This window comes from Haliotis rubra, unplaced genomic scaffold (assembly GCF_003918875.1).
Source record: "Haliotis rubra isolate DU_JTF1 unplaced genomic scaffold, ASM391887v1 Scf106, whole genome shotgun sequence".
NCBI lineage: Eukaryota > Metazoa > Mollusca > Gastropoda > Lepetellida > Haliotidae > Haliotis > Haliotis rubra.
In genome coordinates, this window is record NW_025764959.1 from 2,012,640 (window position 1) to 2,032,630 (window position 19,991).

At 39.0% G+C, this 19,991-nt stretch overlaps 1 protein-coding gene across 1 annotated transcript in view; it reads right to left on the reverse strand.

Annotated features, from left to right (window-relative positions):
- The window catches only part of LOC124277656 (U2 snRNP-associated SURP motif-containing protein-like), a 37,656-nt gene extending 17,950 nt beyond the window's left edge, over positions 1–19,706 (reverse strand). The window contains 11 exon segments of the mRNA XM_046713387.1: positions 2,242–2,346; positions 5,721–5,764; positions 6,101–6,333; positions 8,095–8,260; positions 8,807–8,889; positions 10,225–10,364; positions 14,210–14,283; positions 15,122–15,231; positions 16,051–16,207; positions 16,702–16,800; positions 19,618–19,706. Of these exon segments, the coding sequence (XP_046569343.1) occupies positions 2,242–2,346; positions 5,721–5,764; positions 6,101–6,333; positions 8,095–8,260; positions 8,807–8,889; positions 10,225–10,364; positions 14,210–14,283; positions 15,122–15,231; positions 16,051–16,207; positions 16,702–16,800; positions 19,618–19,677 (1,271 nt within the window). The 5' untranslated portion in view covers positions 19,678–19,706.
- Between the last annotated feature and the right edge of the window lie 285 nt (positions 19,707–19,991).

A 19,991-nucleotide genomic window follows, 5' to 3' on the forward strand; every position in this document is an offset into this window, starting at 1 on the left:
CTATAGTTCCTTAGATAATCAACAGTCACTGGTTAAACCTGACATTGTTTGACTGTCCTAAGGTAGTTCTAAGGAAACACAGCAGAGATGATTTATGTCAGTTAACCCCCTCATGTCGATCTTGGAAAACCACATCCGATAAAGATATGTACTCACAAACATTTTATAAACTCAGATTGTCAACACAGGAAGTATATATCTTTTGTCACAAAATAAAATAACTTAGTGGCTTACCTCTTGTAAGGGTTTGTGTCAAATGTATCATTTTATATAATTACCATCTCATTCAACTTCAAACATTTTATCTATATTATAAGATCATTGCAAACCAATACGAGTTGACACTAAATCTTTCGCCAATACATTGAAGATTTTTGTTATCTTTATTCCAACTGTTAATATTTGCTCTGTGAATGTGTTAACTTACTTCACATGGTCTGTATCTGACACTGAATTCAAATGATCAAAATCTATAATACAGAATTTATGTAAATCTTGTGCTGTAGATGGTTATGTATTTTATTTACATATTGTTATTTACATGATTACATAAGCCATGCTTGACACAGAGTCCTGTCATAAGGTTTGTTTGCTCTAGGACTAAGATCCTGTTGCTTTTATTACACAGTATTATAACCTAATAATCATGGTCTGATGACACCAGAAATCTGCTTCACACACTGTACCAATGTGTGGAATGGAACCTGGGCCTTCTTCATGACCGGCAAACCTTTTAACAACTGAGCTACCCCACCTCTCCTCCATAACCTAAATAAAGACTGACTGATTTTCATTGTCAACTGGACTTTTCTGCTGTACTAACATAAGAGTGAGTGAGTTTAAAATATCACGGCGGCGGACACCAGAAATGGGCTTCACATACTAACATTAGAACATAGCTTACACATAACAACAAGTGTTTGCCACTGATATGGCAATGTCCTCCGCAGCTAAAGAATGGAATATTTATAACACAGTTACTACTTTATATTTTTGGGTCACATACAAAATGCCTGAAATGACTGGTGTCTGCATAATCACCCAATGTAGGCTGTCGACATAATTGAAGACACTGGGTGCAATGTTTTATGAGATACCTCGTTAACAAGAGTTTCAAAAGTTGTCAAAGTGTCGTGGTGACCTTGAAAATAAGGTCAAGGTCACCCAAATCAACTGGTGTCTGCGTAATCCCCCAATGTAGGCTGTCACCAAATGTGAAGACATTGGGTACAACAGTCCATGAGATTTCGCGTTAACAAGAGTTTCAAAAGTGGTCAAAGTGTCATGGTGACATTGAAAATAAGGTCAAGTTCACCCAAATTAACTGGTGTCTGCGTAATCCCCCAATGTCTTCACATTTGGTGACAGCCTACATTGGGGGATTACGCAGACAGTCCATGAGATTTCGCATTAACAAGAGTTTGAAAAGTGGTCAAAGTGTAGTGGTGACCTTGAAAATAAGGTTACGGTCACCAAAATCGACTTATGTCTGGGTAATCCTCCAATGTAGGCTGTCACCAAATTTGAGGACATTGGCTACAACAGTTCATGAGATATCGCGTTAACAAGAATCGGGACGTACGTACGGATGCCGCTGAATACATAGTCCCCCGTTCCGCATGCGGCGGGGGACAACAAAAACCTAACATACTAACTGAGTGAAGCTTCCACAATATTATTAATTTGGTCTGAATTTTTCTCATGAGAGTATGGAAGATTTCCTGTTGAAAGTGTTTGAAATCGCATGACTGAAATATTTTCATAATTATTTCAATAAACGGATTGTAATTGTTTGATGGTCATTCTAGAAGTTGTTGAGTCAACAATAAAGCATGCGACTTTATAGATAACAACTGTTTTCTGTTTATTTGCATAGAGCTTGCAATAAACTAGAAGAGGTCATCTATAAAGTCGTATGCTTTATCATAAATGGATTACACCTTGAAACCTACTACAGGCCATACGTAATCATGCAAGGTATTATCAACAGTTAAAGAACTGAACAAGAAGTTAAAGAACGCCGAATTCTGTCCTATTACTATCATTATTCTGTCATTTATAGATTCAAAATTAAACAAACAGTAATCTGTTATTTATAGATTCAAGAATTAACAAACAATATCATTCCATTTGGATATGATGTGCATACTGTTGACACATCCCTAACACAGGTAAATACTGACACTGAAAAACAGCTAAAAGAAGAAAAAATTCTTCATGAATTAGCAATCAATCACTCACCTGAACATAGGGTTATTTATTTCCCTATTCATAATCATTGCTTCAAACATGGGTCCTTCTCGAACAACAAACTCGACCAATCGATGAATAAGAGACAGGAGATTTCTGTAAGAAGAAGCTAGACAATGCCAGGACAAGGGAGTTAAGTCCCCTTGGGGACCAAACTACACCATATATATGCAATCAGCAAAAAATAACTAGCCGAAGACCAGGGGTGAACAAGTCTCAGTTAGGTTTTCGTAGGACATTAAAAGTCATAAATAGTTAAGTTTTGGTAGGATGTTAACTGTCATTAACACATTAAAATATAATTTGAAAATGGTGTAACATTTAAAACCGACATTCGGTGACACTTAATAAAAATTGAATAGGGACAGTTTGGCCAAATTGCTACATTATTACACTGCTTCAAGAGAATACTGTCAATTTTTGTTGTTGGCATGAAGTCAGTTTGACATAAGCCAACATAACCCAGAATAAAAGTTCTGCTTGAATTTGAAACTGGTCAACAACTTCACAATATGATACAAAGGTAGCATTTACATCTTGATCAGGATGTGAGAACAAAAATCAAGAAAAAAATCTCACAAACAACTGAACCTCAAACATAAAAGAGAACTCTAAACAAAAGTCAGGCTGTGATTCATGATGTAAGCTGTTACAGGTACAATGTGTTTCATATCACAACTGGCATACTCCCCATTCACAAATCATGAAAAAATCTTAATACTTTGTAATCAAGTTAAAAGAAACCTGATAGCAAGATCTCTGTGCTTGTTGACATGTTATCAAGCACGTGATCAGAACTGTGGGCTTCATCAGTACTTCCTGTTCCTGAATACACTACATACCTCCATCACCTGACAATAAGTGTCACTCAGCACTGTACCCGCTACTTCTCACCAATGAATTAAGTCGTGGCCAGGACCAAGCGAGGAATACCAGTGTATGCTTACATTACTCAAACAAATGGCAACATTCCTCAAGTAATATCTGCAACTGTCTTGCAACTTGCTTCAGTGTTAGGTATGTGTTCAGTAAATAGGGTTCACACAAAGTTCATGTGCAGAGATGTAATCATTTGACTTCCTCGTATCATAACCAATCTCATTACATTACCTGAGTAAACCTGGCTTGATTTAAGGAACTTCACTTGCACTCTGTGCATGTTAACATAAAAACCTGGTTGCAACAAACAAAACCATGTTGCACCCTGATCCTATAAATGTATCATGGTTGTACTATAGGACAGTCAGCTGCCAGTGTCACTTGAATTAATGACATGTTAGTGCAAAACAGAAACATCTGGAGATAATCATGACGTGCCTTCAATTCCGAAACATGAAACACAAGAAACTGTTACAAATTGCCCATAAGACGGGGACCTGTGATTCAGTATTGTAAATAAACTTGACAGCCATTGAGTGCATATGATATTTTAAACTCTCCTACATACACATGCATCACTATTACACTGCATTGTGCCATGTGCAATCACAGGTAATGGAGGGATGTAGTATATACAAACCCATGAGGTACTGATGATGCAGATACAGGGAAATATCAATCATTGAGTGAATGAATGTTGTTTTACACCCCAGTCTGAGAGTCAGCAATCTTTCAGCCATATACAGGCTTCCTACAAATAGTCAAGGTGGGTCCAAGCAAACCAATGGTTCAAAGCATGAGCATCCATCCACAATATTTGTGTAAGTTGTCACACTATCAACCAGGTCATCATATTATCTGGCTCATATCAAATGCTACTTGGTGCATTGGCTAGAGCTATTCCCATGGTGAACAATACATACTTGAGAGATGTTATTGGGGCAAGCAATCCATATTAGATCATGTATTGCTGGTTGTTTAGTGTCACTGTCAGCAATATTCCAGCTATTTGATGGTGGTCTGTACATGATAAAGTCTGGACCAGACAAACCTACAATCAATGTAATCACAAAAATACATCAGGGTACAAAAACCAAATCAGTCTGACCTCTCAGTCGCCTATTACAACAAGCTGCTGGGGAACCATAATTAGATAGATCACTGTAGTCAGTATGTACATGAGTTGGGTTCAATGCCGCTTTGAACAGTATTCCAGTTATCTCACAGCATGTAAGCTCAAAGCATAAGGACAGCCCTAAGTGGTGCATGTCCAAGGTGTTTACAACTTTGGTAAAACCCACAAGCTATGGTGCTAACAAATTAGGCAAAGTAATGGGCGCAAACTGTGTATCACATTACCTCATGACTGTCTAAGAAGGAAAGTTAACAAACACTACAAACTCACATTATCGGTAAGACACCAGAATCTACAGCCAAACACCAAAACATCTACTTGCCATGCTTGTTGTTAGAAAATATCCCCAACTTGTATTTGATGTTAAACATGTTACAGTTTATACCCAAATCCTACAACTGCTACAAACAAAATGGCTACCATGGCTTATATCACTGAGAGATTACTTGTGAAATGATAACCTGACTGACTTCTTATGCAACTTGATATATCAAATATGTTTTCATATCTATAACTGGAAACAATAAGAAATTCTTAATATTTCTTTTCTTTCTGATCTGTTTTCTTTTTTATGTTAATAAGCTCAAAATCAATCCCAGTATATTTACATGTGTCCAAATTTCTAATAGTGCTGATTATAATTACTTACAAATCACTACATTAAAAAGGAGATGAGATGAATATGGTCAGCTGAATATTCCCAAAAATAAAACGTATGCAAAAAATCACATTTTCACCCCACCCCACCCCCCCAAAAAAACAACAACAAAAAAACACACAAAAAAAACTGGTTCCTTTAGTGTCTATATATTACCTCTTTCTATTCCATTTCAAATATAACCTAAAACCTTTCAAATCCAGTTCAGATTACTGGAGTTGATAAATATTTAAACATGGATAAGAAATTTACACATCAACATGAGAATGTCCATTGCAACAGATGGCATCAATGTATACAGTGAGTCCATGGAACATTGGAACAACATTGGGAATGAGAGTCAAATATTCTCAAACGGAACATCTCATGCCTGTTCACAGTTGAACAGAAGCTGAGAAACAATCCTTATGACATTCACTTATGTGTGAATACTGTCCCAGAACACACTTGGAATTCACAAGAGTTACAGTTTTTAACAGTTCACAGGTACACATCCATGTCCTGGAATCTTCATCACCAGCATCTTTCTTCATCCTCCTCTTCATCAATCCCGTCCTACCTTTTGCTCACATTACAATCTCAACTAAACATTTTTCTGTCCTTTTGTCTTCATCATGCATGATATGTTTTTGAAATTTAAAAAATATATACTCTTATTCAGAAAAAACATGTACTTCAACATTTCAGGAAATAATTTGAGACTAAAATATGATTGACAAGGATCTCCAAAATATATTTCTCCATATCAGATGATGAAGCTCTTTAGACAAATGATCGAAAAAGAGTCTAAAAATATACCTTTCTGTGGGGATAACCACTTTGACAACAGCGTTGGCTAAAGTCTGGAGAAATGGCAGTTGAAAACAACATGAGATGGGATATTTATACCAACAACAGGTATATAAACAATTTACACTAATATGTTACATTGATAAAATTAAATTAATGTTTAGCTTAGATACTTGGTAAGTAGGAGAATTTGTTGGTGTTTTTCAGTATCTTTTTTGAAGTCTTAAACAAGAATTGATCTTTAATATTCATGAAGTAATATTGATACAAATTTTCCTAAAAGTTATAGTTTGAGATTTACAATAACACTTCACAATAACAATCTGTGAAATTTATCACCTAATCAATTTCAACAAATGTACATAAACATCACTGTCAAATATCATTACCTTTTCTTTCTCCTCCTTGGATTGTTCATCTTCTCCATCTTTTGGTGGTGGAATATTTCCATACAACTTCTCCAGTCTTGCCTTCTTCAGTGGTTGAGCATTAAATGGAAGTCCTGAGGGTGGGGGTGGCTGGGTCATCTCAACCAGAGCTGGGGGTATATAAATGGGGTGGGGCGGAATGGGCACCGCCTTACCCCACCCTAGCTTCATTTCAAAGCCCATCACTTCTCTTCCTGTGTTCAAATATTCCAAAGGCAAAGAGTGAAGAAATCGCATTGACAACAAGAAATAAGAACAAGTTTTCTGTAAAAGGATGTATTCAAGGTAAACAGTTATCAGATACATTTTTCAACTCACAAAAACATGAAAGTATTACTACTTTAGCTCAATAATCATGGCAAGCCGGTCCTGTTTGTATCATGTCATATTTATATCAGAATAATCAAATTCAATATGACAATGGTATCAAGTTGGTCATACTTAAATAAGCATGCTTATGAAAATACTCTCAAAACAGACCTATCATTTACAACTGATACACAAAGCAAGTGACAACTGTTTTAATATTTTGTAACTGAAAGCATGACTTCATAACAAATAAAAAAAAGTTTGCTCTGTTGTATATTGCTGTACTCTGCAATATTCCAGCTATATGACGGCAGTCTGTAAATAATCAAGTCTGGACTAGACAATCCAGTGATCAATATTGTAAGCAACTATCCACACTGTTGTGGTACAAAGAAATACTATCAGCCAAGCCACAGCCTGACTACCAGATATAAGTGGACACCCCATGACCTGCATACATTGCTGGGGGCCTATCCTAACCAAAAATCCAATCCAGGGCACAACAACACAACTGCAACCAATCAACAAGCCTTGATTTGATATATTTGATTCAGACAGCAGGATACTAAACACAATCAAATTTTGTGCTTAGTTAGAGGTAGAGGCGAGGTATTGACATCACTTCCGAAATTTAACTATGACATCAAACAGGTCCAGGGTATTTATTAAATTTACAGATATCATACGCTGTATTTAACAAACAAACATTTTAAAGGCAAAAAGGACAAAAATGTGACACAATAGTGAATAAAATGAGTTGAAATGAACCCTACACAAAACAAACTTGTACCAAGTGCTCTATGAAAATAGTAAGAAGGCAACATGAGCAATGCTGGTGGCCACTACATTTCAGAAAAGGTAAGATGCCTCATTCTCATTATTATACATGCGTGCCTACCAAATCACAGTATGAACAGTTTTAAAAATGATACCCTGAAAAAAGTCATGAATCTGTTTCTGTAAATTTTCAAAAAGGACATTCTTTCAAATGGGATGTCTTAAACATTTTTTTCTCTTAACTAATCTTTTAATTTAATTGGACATGTTGAACAATGTCCTATACGATGTATTCCAAAAATTAATGACGGATGTGACTTCCAGTTTATATTTACAGATTGTGATGGATCTAAATCCAATTCAAAAATAAAGTTTTGGGATCCAAGTTCCATCTGGGCATTCTGTATCAATACAGGCCTAATTTGACAATTTTTTGAGTCAAATATCATTTAGTGCCATTTTGGTAACATATTCAGGGTAATGTAATTTTTAGTCTGAATAAAACGATTTATCCAAAGTAACTTTCTTTCTTTCTTTGTCTTATCTCCACAATCTCAGCTCCTTCTGGGTCTAAAGTGGCAAGGCTTGCTGTGCTCTCAAAATGTATACACTTGTAAAGCAATAGTGAAAATCAAAGTGGAATAGATCACAATATTTCAAGTGATGAAAACCCCCCAAACTGATGAAAACCCCAATAGTGAACCGTTTATTACAACAAGGAAAAAATTTGTTTGAACTTTCATTTCAAAAGAAGTGAATGTAAAAAATTCCTCGCCCCCCAACAATTTGCGGCAACAGGATCTCAACAAACAAATAATGCAAACAGAGGAGAAATGAGCCAGGGAAATCCTTGGAAATCTCCTACCCACCTCGTAGAGAGTTCATTGCTCGCTCTCCATCCTTCCTGTTCATGAAGGCAACAAATCCACAGTTTCTTCCACGGGAACGCTCTTCTTCTGTGCGAGGCCACATGATCTTGATGCTTGCTAGAGGACCATACTTCCCAAATGTTTCACAAAGCTGTTGCTCTGTCATCTGAGGTCAAATTTTCACCACCAAGGCTTTTCATTAGCAAATGTAAAAGAATTCTCCATCTTGTTTCAAATATTAAAGAATCTTACTGTAAATTAATTAGCTACATGAAACAGTGAACAAAATGAATGAATAAATTCAATGCAATGCAATTCATTAAAAAGCATAATTAGACTTGCCCTGCCTATAATCTAAATCTGATCTGACCAAAGAGTGAGTCAGTTTAGTTAAATGCAGCTTTCAACAGTATTTCAGTTCTATCCCCATTTATGTACAAGTAAAGCTAAAGTGGACTACTACGAAAAAAATGGTTAAAAAACAAAATCATGGAGGGATAGGTGCAAAGGAACCTTGGAACAATCATGACAAACCAGGATTAGAACCTCTATCTACAGTTTCTGTCACATCCAAGGGAGGTAACCATGCACAGCTAATTGTTTACTGAAGAAACTGTAATTGGTATCTGTACCAAGTTTGTATGTCTAGAAAGTTTTAGACGATTATCAATTCTGACAACAGCACTCTAGATAACAATCAATATTTTCTCACCTTTGGACATATGTTGCCTACATATATGTTGGTTGTATTCTCATCTCCTGGGTCGAACGATCCAATTCCCCCTGCTCGGTCTCCTGAGTCAATGATTAAATATAATCATACAGATACAAGTAAGAAATACCAGAAATAGATCATGAAACAATCTGCATGAACTACTGGTACAAATTTCCAATAAACGGAATATTCATTTCAGATAAAAACAAATCAGAATAACCAGTAACACTCTGCTTTGAAAGTGGAGTTTAGCAACATTTAGCAATATCAAATGAACAAATAGTTATTGAATCACACAGGTTTTAGCAACATTCTACTCAGCTAATAAGACTTCACTCATTGTGCCATGTAGGGTAATAATGGTTATGGAGGCATAAACATATACAGATTAAGAAGTACAATGTATAATCATGCATCACAGATTAATGCAAAGTGAGCAGGCCTGGCCTTATGATATGTATGCAAACAAATGAAAAAAACCTGACTTGGTCAGCCAATCATGAAATACATAGAAGTGAGGTAGTTTATTCTTAGCCTGTCTGCCAGTTTTTCACTAGAATTAATTTGCCACTTTAAAAAAAGTAGTGAAATGAATAGCTTAAAGTACATTGCAGGGTGGTGAATCGAGTTTGATAGGCGACAATCTAGATTGTCTTAACATTGTGAGCAAAAATCTACAATGTCCAGGGTAGAAGGATTCAAAATCAACCAAATCTTGAGCCTGACCTGTCAGTGACCATTTCGCCCACTTGATCACTTCAAAAGACCAGGATAAGTTGGCGATCTATTCTAACCCGGAATTGCGAGAGTAGAAAGAGTGAGTGAGTTTGGTTTTACACCGCACTCAGCAATATTCCAGCTACATGACGATGGTCTTTAAATAACCGAGTTTGGACCAGACTATCCAGTGATCAGCAGATGACACGTCAACCAAGAGGGCGGGTCTGACCCCCCGACCCCATTAGTGTCCTCTTATGCAGTGTGCAAATTAGCCGCTGGCCCACTAGCCTGTGGCTAGTAAAATTCCAGTCGGGCCAGTAAATATCCACAGTTACTGGCCCAACTGGCTGGTGAATTATCATGGGGTCATTTTGTAACTATATCACTCTCTCTGACTTGTTATGTTATAATACACTTTTAAATCATGCAAGATTATGGCCCGATAAACATGTTCATCATAACAGCAGCTTAATGATGAACCCTCTGTCCACATTCAAATTTCAGGCTGGTGAATTATTTTGTGAGCTAGTAACTTTCAGGCATAGCTAGCCTGACTGGCTAACAAAACTTTCAAACAATTTCTCACACTGCTCTTATGACATGCATGGGTTACTGAAGACCAGTTCTGACACGGAACTTAATGGGTCAAGAGTAGAAAGAACTTAGGTGCACACACTCAGATGAAGTCACCCTACCTGGCCCACGTAGTGAAGCAGGTCCTATGTCCATGGGATCAAGAAAAGGGGAAATCTTGGTGTCACTGTCTTGAAGATCAACTCCTGAATCTCTCAACACTTTCTTTAGCTTGTGTCGCTCTTGTCTTTCCTCTTGAATCCTGTAAGTTGTGAGGGCAAGATGAATATTTATATCAGGGCAGCATGGTTCAATGGATTGCTAATCATTACTTAAAAATCAATCAATTTAGACAAACCTGTAGAGGTTTCCAATTCTTTGAAGAGAATCGTCCTTGGGGTACATATATGAATTTTTTTTGTGGCTGAAAATTGAAAATGTCATGTGACAGTTGTATCAATGTTTTAATAAAATATTGTACAATGAATAAAAAGCCTTTTTTATCTATTATATGGCCCCCACCACGTGGAGTTACCTCCCTGCCACGCATGCGTGGCCAACAAATCAGTGAACAGAAATGGGGAGGTGGGCGGCCCTACCCCAAGGACGATTCTCTTCAAAGAACTGGAAACTTCTACAGGTTTATCTAAGTGTTTTTCATAGAGATCGTCCTTGGGGTACATATATGCAAAGACCGGAGGCTAGCAAGGAGAGAATTCTGTCACAGTACAAAGAAATAGTGATCACGTAAACGAAAAGTTACTTACGCCATAACACTCACCTGTCATGTGTCCCAAAGCTTCTGCGAGAGGCATTATGGGAGGTGACCCAACAGGGAGGAAACGTACTGAGGACCGACCTCAACATGTTAAGCAATAAAAAAAAACACATCACATAGTGTGTAATTAAAACCCCGTCCACTTAATGAAATCTCTAGAGAACACCATAAGGGGAAAACCACAACTCACAACCGAATAATTAATCAGAGAAATTGAAAGTTGTCGTAGAATACAACAGCGGATATGTCCATTAACACAACAATTGATCTCAGTGTCATAAAACCAAATAACCAAGACTCACTCGGTCAGGGTGGCAGGACACTGTCCACTGGAGGGAACAGATCTACCAAAGCATGCTCGATCATGGGAAGGTGTATCAAGCTGAGAGTGCCGTAAAAAAGTGCTAGGCCAGCTCCGAATAGCGGCGGAGCAAATCTCGTCAATGGGCAGTGCCGCTGCAAAAGCCTTTGAAGTGGCCACTGCCCTGACCGAGTGATCCTTCAACCCCTCAGGGGGGAGGCTTGCCCTTAGCCTGATAAGCAGCACAAATGACCTACACAAGCCAGCGAGAAAGTGTGCTTGCAGGAGTTCTGAAAGTCGCACTGGTCGCACCAGAGGAAAAATTCCCATGCCTCCCGAAGGAGCGGTGGGGACACTGTGTCACCTTGCTTCAGGATGTACGTCACGGCTGTGCTGTTGTCTAACTGAAGACGAACAACCTGGCCCTGAACATGCTCCCGGAAGCGCTCGAAAACCAACCGTACAGCTCTCAGTTCCAACACGTTGATGTGAAGACGGACTTCGGCTTCGGACCAGCGTCTGGACACCGACAGGCTGCCCAGAACACACCCCCAGCCTGAGAGGGATGCATCCATTTGAACTGTAAGAACTGGCGTCAGGATGTCCAAAGGGACTCCTTTGGAGAGATTCCCGACATCGGTCCACCACTGAAGGTGAGGAGACAACCACCCGGGAACTGTGAGACACTTCTCCAGATCCTCTGAGTGAGCCCACAGACACATCAAAGCTTGCTGTATAGGGCGCATCCTAAACCGCGCCCTCCACATGACAGAGACGGTCGCCGCCATATGACCCCGCAGACGAAGCCAAGTCCACGCCCGCGCCCAAAGAAAAACCAAGTCCTGGGTGGGTACCAGGTCGGATTTCTTGAGGTTTATGATCCAGCCCCGTCGAACTAAAATGTTTATCACCCTGTGAGTAGAATCTAGATTCCCTGGCTGAGTTAGTGCACGCAGCAACCAGTCCTCCAGGTAAGAGTGACAATGCCTTCCTTGCGACCGCGCGGAGAGAAGCCGGCACTTACATGAGCTTGGCGAACACCCTGGGGGCAGTGGATATGCCAAAGATGAGCATCCTGAATTGATAATACATCCGGTCATAAGAGAACCTGAGGTACTGCTTGAACGTGGGATGAATAGGTACATGAAGATACGCATCCTTTAGATCGATCGATAAGTGCCAATCGCCGGGCTGCACAGAGGAGATCACCGACCGAGGTGTCTCCACTTGAAGGATGGAACCTCTATCATGCGATTCAACCCCTTCAGGTTCAGAAAGGGACGGAACCCACCGTCTTTCTTCGGTACACGAGGAAGTACGCTGAATAGAACCCCGCCTGTTCCTCCCCTGGTGGAATGCCCTCGATTGTGGACTTGTCCAGCAAAGCCTGAACCGGACATGACGGCACCGGAGTGCGCCTTATGCCGGTGAACTCTGGCGGGCCTCGCTTCCACAGCGGTAACGGCCGACATGTACGTGTGTGGTGTTTTTTTTGTTTGTTTTAATATTAAAATGGACTACGTGCACATTTGTCATTTCTGGAGCATAACTCTAAAACCGTCCAATACGTCTTCACCAAACTTGGCAGATAGATAGATCTGGTGGTTTACTGGTGCCTTTTGGTAGTTTTGGATTTCTGAATAAAATATTGTTTGCGTTTTCATGGCAACAACGTTGGCTTACACTGAATTTGGTGGTAGTGCTCATTTCTGGAGCAGAACATTGAATCCTTTCAGAACTCTCCTTCCACGTAGCTATATACACGCCAAAACATTTGACATAATCATAACTCGTAGACATATTCTTGAAGAGTATTTAGCCATTGCGGGGGGATATTGATGACTTTGTCTTCTTGTTTTTAAAAGTATTGTTTCATTGTTTATTGACCTGTTTACATAAGAGTAGCAATGTTGTGGTGCATATATGAAACGAAACACAAGATTACTGATACTCCTGTAATTCCAACTAGTACTCTTGAGGTTTTCCAGTACTCCTCTGTTGGAAATATAAGGAGTACGTACTCCTGATGTTGAAAATTATCTGGAGCCCTGCAACAGATCCACTACGTCCTGGATCAGCGATGGAAGAATGCGGAGCTGCGTCAGTGAAGGCTGCCGAGGAGCAAACGCCTCACCCGGCAGGCGGAACTCAGATGACTCCTGGTGGCATGTCGGCACCGCAGCTTGGGGCTCACCTCATGCAAAGCTGATGAGAAGCAGGAAGCGCCGTCGGACTCCTCAACCTCCCCCACATCCATCGACTCTGCTCCCGAACCCGAGCAAGAATCCGGATCCTCCCGAAGAGAGGACCTGAACCCCGACCGGTGGAAGGCTGAGCCACAGACGACAAGGGAAGGGAAGACCCCGAGACACTATCCGCCCCGGACACCGACAGCACGCCAGGACCCCGGTAGGAGGTAGCACAGGCAAAACTGGCTCCTCCGCTCTCACAGGCAAAGTGGGTGCAGGAACCGGAACACCGGGAATCCTTTTCAAGCACCAGTGGCAACGGATTGACAGGTACCTCAAGGCCGACGGGAAAGCGAGCGTAAAATTTTAATACAAAAGTCACATAAATGAGAAATAACTAACTGCAAAGTCAAAAGAGCGTTCTGAAAAAACAATAAAGACCATACATACAGAAGTTGAAGACTCAGTCATCTTAGAATTGGTCAGCACGGTCAAGGCACGTGTGAACACGATGCGTGACAGCAGAAGGAATGATGATACGGGCCTGGGTGCTTACCTGGTTGACCACGCACGTGTGGCAGGGAGGTAACTCCACGTGGTGGTGGGGTGTATAATAGATAAAAAAGGCTTTTTATTTATTGTACAATATTTTATTAAAACATTGATACAACTGTCACATGACATTTTCAGCCACAGAAAATGCATATATATGTACCCCAAGGACGATCTCTATGAAACAGAATGATAAATATCAGATAACTAACTTTGAGCATGACTTTTGCATGGATTTAATAAACAAAAATAATTAATAATCAATGTAATTTATTTCATACACTTACTGTTTCAATTCTTCTTTGAAGAGTTCAAGATTGCTTTTTTTCTTCTCATCTCCCCTTTTCTTTTTGTTAGAATTCTGTAAAAGAAACACCCATGATCATGTTGATAACAAACCGAAAGCACACAGAAAACTTCTGCCTAAATTCCAGACAAACTGTACCTTCAAGGGAGGGAACCCCCTAAAGAATATGTTCGCCCCTAACACTAACCCTGGGGGCCAACAGATTCAATACTTCCATCCCTTAAACCCAAACCCTAGGGGCGAACAAGTATTCTAGGCCAGTCCAACCTTCAGTTGACTGGGATGTAGAGATGTGCCACAGGAACTGCTTGTGTATCTGCCACAGTTCTTGATGATCCAGTGTACTGTACATGTTCCATCTCCACTGTATTATGATCAATACTCCATTCATTAGTATGACTTGGTCTGAACCCTTATTGAATGGCATGGCTCACTAAATAACCATTCAATCAGGTTAATTTCATGAGAAAAAGAAACAGTGTGCAAATTTAACGCATAAGTGAGATCTAGCCAGTGAGGAAACAAGAGTCTGATGGTGAAAGGATTCAAGGTATTTATCATAATATATAAACACTCCCTGGGAAAATGCACTTCAAATCATAACACATAATTTCAGCATGTCACTGCAACTATTAGGAAGTCTGAACTTTACACTTTTATTTGGTCTGATACACTAAGACAAAAACACATTTGAGAGACAGTTTTGCAAAGACTGATGGGTTAATAAAATCCAACAACATTAAATCATGTTAATCAACAGAATGCTGATGCTTTTAGTGAATATCATTTATCAGCTGGTTCCTGGTGCAAATCCAGTGTCAGTATTTGGGATGCAATCTGTTTATTAAGTGTTTAAACATGTACACAGTTCAGCTGAGAGATTACAAGTTACCGGCTTATCATCTTCTTTCTTGGTTTCCTTCATAGACTGGAATGTGGCAGCGAGCTCTGCTAGCTTGGATGTTGGCTTGTACAGCCGGCTCTTGTCAGGTCTACTCTCTCCTGGAAAATGCAAAGTATAAGCAAAGTTCAAGAAACAGTTCACAAATCATGTTACTCTTCAAGGAAGGAATGCTGCAAATATATTCCAGCAATGCAACCATCATAATGGCAGCCTGTTAATGATCAAGCTTGGATTTAGTTCAACAGTAGTAGATAAATGACTCATCATCCAATGTACTAAAAATACATTAAACTTTGTCGTACATAGAGTATGCAGTGCTAGGCACCATAACTAAATTATATGTTGTGTACAGTTCCTTTAGGGATAGGAATTAATGTCAAATCAGGGAAAGGGGAATGAACTTGTGTGTTTGTTTAACATGCACTGAGCAGTATTCCAGCTATATGGTGATGGTCTGTGAATACAGAGTTTGGACAAGACATCCAGTGATCAAAAGCATGATCTATGCAATTGGGATATGATGACATGTATTAACAAGGACATCGAGCCTGACCACCTCATCCTGTTAGTCTCCTCCTACGACAAACATAGGTTGCTGAAGACCAATTCTAACCTGGATCGTCATGGGTAGAATGAAGTAGTAATCAGATGTGTGTTTGGAAACTAGTTGTCCATGTTACAATATGTCTGTGTCTTTTACTTATCAGTGTTCGAAATAATGCAATGTCCTGCAGTCCTATAGTATTCAGTACTTTTGAATTTAGGGATCCCTTTCATCTTTACATGTCATCATTTAGGCAAATGAGAAGGACCCCTTGACTTTCATGCTTAATTTCGAACAACACTGATGATTTCTCCAAGCACATAATGATCATGGTGATATGTAATTAGCATAAATGTCTGGTGAATATATTTACCCGAGTTGTGTCTTGGAGTTCTCGGAGGTCCACTGAAAGGTCTGTCAACGTTGACAGTTTCTCCCTTGACCCACATCTTGGTGCCGGCTTGTTTATGTGCTTCATCAAATGAAGCAACAAACTCCTCATATACCTGTGCTGTAGCTTCTGCATCTTGCTGCAAGCAGTTACAGTAAAATGTTTAACATGAAGTGTTTCTCTACTGGTTTTGATTTTTCACAAAACTGTTGAACTCATCTCACTTTCACCTTTGTCAACAAATCACAAACACATTACTATTCCGGCCAGTGACACATGTTGCTGATATTCTGAGTTACATAGTGCTTTCTCTGTTATGTCAATATCAAACTAATTATGACATACCAAATAGCAAAACCATAAATTTCTCATTCAGACATTATAAAGAATTTGTTTCTTCGTTTGTTGTTTAAAGTCGCACTCAGCAATGTTCCAGCTATATGGTGGCGGTTTCTTAAACAATTGTATCTGGACCATAATCTACATCATAAGCATCAAACTACACTATTGAATTATGACATGATATGCAAGTAATCATAAAGATTTCTAATGTGAAGAACATAAAGAAAAACATAATCTAGAACAATGCACAAAATCAACACAATTATACAATATTTTGAACAATGTCATCACCTTTTTCCTCATTTCATCTAATTCCTTTTTTGACAAGGATTGCTTTCCAAGGTTCATAGTTCCCACCTCGAAAGCTTTCAACTTGCTTTCGGAGATGGTCTGAAAAATAAAATAGGACCATATGAATGAAGATACATGTCTTGATGTGAGTGACTAAGAGTGTCAACTTTCTGTTGGGGGAAGCATAAAGATACACAGGTTTTCGACCATATTAACTTCTGGGTGAAGGACATAAGCACGCATAAGGTTCTGACTCACCTAAAAGCATTGGTTTGGGCAGATGTGGATTGAAACCAAGGCACAATTATCTGCAGTAACTCAGATGACAGTAGTCAAAAGATGAGTGAGTGAGTATGGTTTTAAACCACATTAGCAGTATTCCAGCAACATCATGGCGGGGGACACCAGAAATGGGCTTCATACATTGTACCTATGTGGGACTTGAACCCAGGCCTTTGGTGTGACAAGTTAACGCTTTAAGTTTAACCACAAGGCTACCCCACTGCCCCTCAAAAGATATGAATCAAAACGAACCTGACTATATTGATGATGCACATGCTCCTGATTCATGCATGTGTTGAGGTAGGTTGTCACATGCTCTTATTAATTATTGAATTTGTTAGTTCTACGACTTTGTTTTATGTTGTATTCGGTCCTCTATGCCACACATATATTTGCATGTCTGACTCATACTCTGTCTCATGGTCATATCGCTACTAATACTGTAACGATGCATCAAACTATTGATGGATTGCAATTGTTGAGTCTCCGATAGCAATTAATCGGTGGTGGAAACGAAAAACTATCGATGCATCAATAGTATGTGTGACTATCGATAGTTTACTAATTGACTACCGTTGATAAATGCGCTGCGCAAAATACATGAAGTACCATATTCGTTTGCTTTGATTTAGAGTTATCCTCCCCTGTTATCTCTCAAACGAAAATGGCGGCGAAATGGCATATGACTCAGAGTTTGAACTTGTGAATACCGTATATTACCGTAGATAAACTGAATTTTGAGGACCAAAAAAAGCAGTCTGTAGAAGGGGGTTGGCTTATCTATGGGTTATGCTTTCATCAAACTTTTTTCCAGGGCTAAGAAAACAACATCGTATCACTTCGCGCAAACAAACAACAGAAGATGACTTTGTCACTAAAGACGTCAAACTTGCAATTAAACATCACTAGACATGATTATTTTCCTTTTAAGTTCTAAGGTGTTTTTGCTGGGCATTGTATTATTTGCAGGGATTAAGATTACCGTGTGTATTTGAGATAGCAATCAGCTGTGCACACATTTCCCTGCGATGAAGTTCAAACATGCACAATAATCGGCTTATGTACGAAACATACCATTTTGACACTGATTTTAAGGGTCAAGTTTGGGGAGTGGCTTATCTACGGCAATATACGGTAACAATAAGTTTATATTTTAACTGTTTACTTGATCTGGGTTATTTAACGAGACTGGAACTACTTTAACCTGTTTATATTTCATATAAACTATACATTCATGCGGGACATGACTTCAATTAAAGGAGAAAAAAACTATTGCAACAGTATTTCAATAATTTGTCAAAATAGACTATTGCTATCGCAATAGTTGTTTCCCCCTCAATAGTCACCCATAATCGCTACTTTTCTGCCCATATCTGTCACGTAATCGAAGACTAGCTGCAGAATCAAAGTGATGCATAATACTCAGCTTTTACTATCCTTAAAAAGTTATATCCACTAGTCTCTGATACATAGCTTTGTTTCATGCCTTTATAAAGCTCTGATAAAGCCTGATGATGACTGTACAAGTTTACCCCTACATTCACAACTTCTCTTATGAGTACAAATCGTGAAATATGAATCAAGGAAATTGTTACACCACATTTTCCCCATAGACAGGAATGAACTCAGGGCTCCAGATAAGATTTTGCTGATGTGGGTACTGTACCCACTGTATTTTTTCGGAGTGGGTATTATGAATGTTGAGTGGGTATTTCATTTTCCGTTACCCACTGCTTTCAAATATGAGCGTATTTCAGTCATTTTACTCACCTAAGTATTATGTCATTGAGTAAGTTACTAAGCAGGTATGTTCTGCCTTATGTCATACTTAGTCAAACCCAACATAAATATAAGGGAAATGATTTCATAAAAAATCACTCATTCTATACTGTCAGTACAACACTTGTCCTATACTAACGGAGCAACTTAATAGCAAAGGATGTCTTTTTCATTACGCAAGCGATTTTTATAAACATATTCCGTACGCATTAGTTTTAAACTCTTTGCGTATCTAACAGTTTAAATGCGTAATTGGTATGCAACAATTATTATTCAATGCGTAATTGGAAATTTTCTTTGCGTATTTTACCCGGATACGCAGCTTATCTGGGCCTCTGGAACTGTAGTTATGTATTAGTGACCAGACGATGTCAGGGCTGATGTCAGATATTGAACGCTGAACTGTACATAGCTTTGGTTACACAGCTAATACACACCTCATGAGTGTAGTAACATGCTCATTGTATGTTTCGGATGTAGTTATATTTTTATCAAATGCAATTGGATTATCGTCCAGCAGTCTAATCCGGCATGGCCATTGGATTTGAATACAGCTTAATGTTTGTAAACTGCGCTTGTTGTAACTGAATTAATTGCAATATATATAAAACTTGATTCAAATGTATTATAAAACTACGTCCAGTTTGGTACCAATGTTCGGCTGAACACAACCTAAATATAACACTGGGTCACAACGTTCAGTGTCGGTAAACAACGTGACCCAGTGTGGGGCATATCATGTTATCTCTTGACACGTAAAAACTGAGGTATAACTGCAGTTTAAACATTATCACTTTGAAAGAACAAACTGTAAACTTCCATTAAGATATCGTGAAATTCTGTTAATACTCATACCTTTGCAGAACCAGGGGCCAAACGGCTCCCTTTTAGGCCCCATGGTAATTTGTTCGCCATTTTGTCTGGCGTTCATACGGCTATTGCCGACATGTACCGGAAATGTACGAGTAGTTTCAAAGGGCGATAATCCTAAAACCGCTGATAACATAGACCACTAAAATACACTAAAGGGAATGGGTGAGTGAGTTTGGTTTTACACCGTTTTAGCAATATTCCAATAATATCGGGTTCGATTCCGAGCATTTGTACATTGTATGAAGATGATTCCTCGTGTTCCCAACGTGATATTACAGGAAGAGTGCTAAAGGCGTCGTACTCACTCGCTGATGATTGTAGTTCTTGATGCTATTTGTCTACACATTGACTATTGT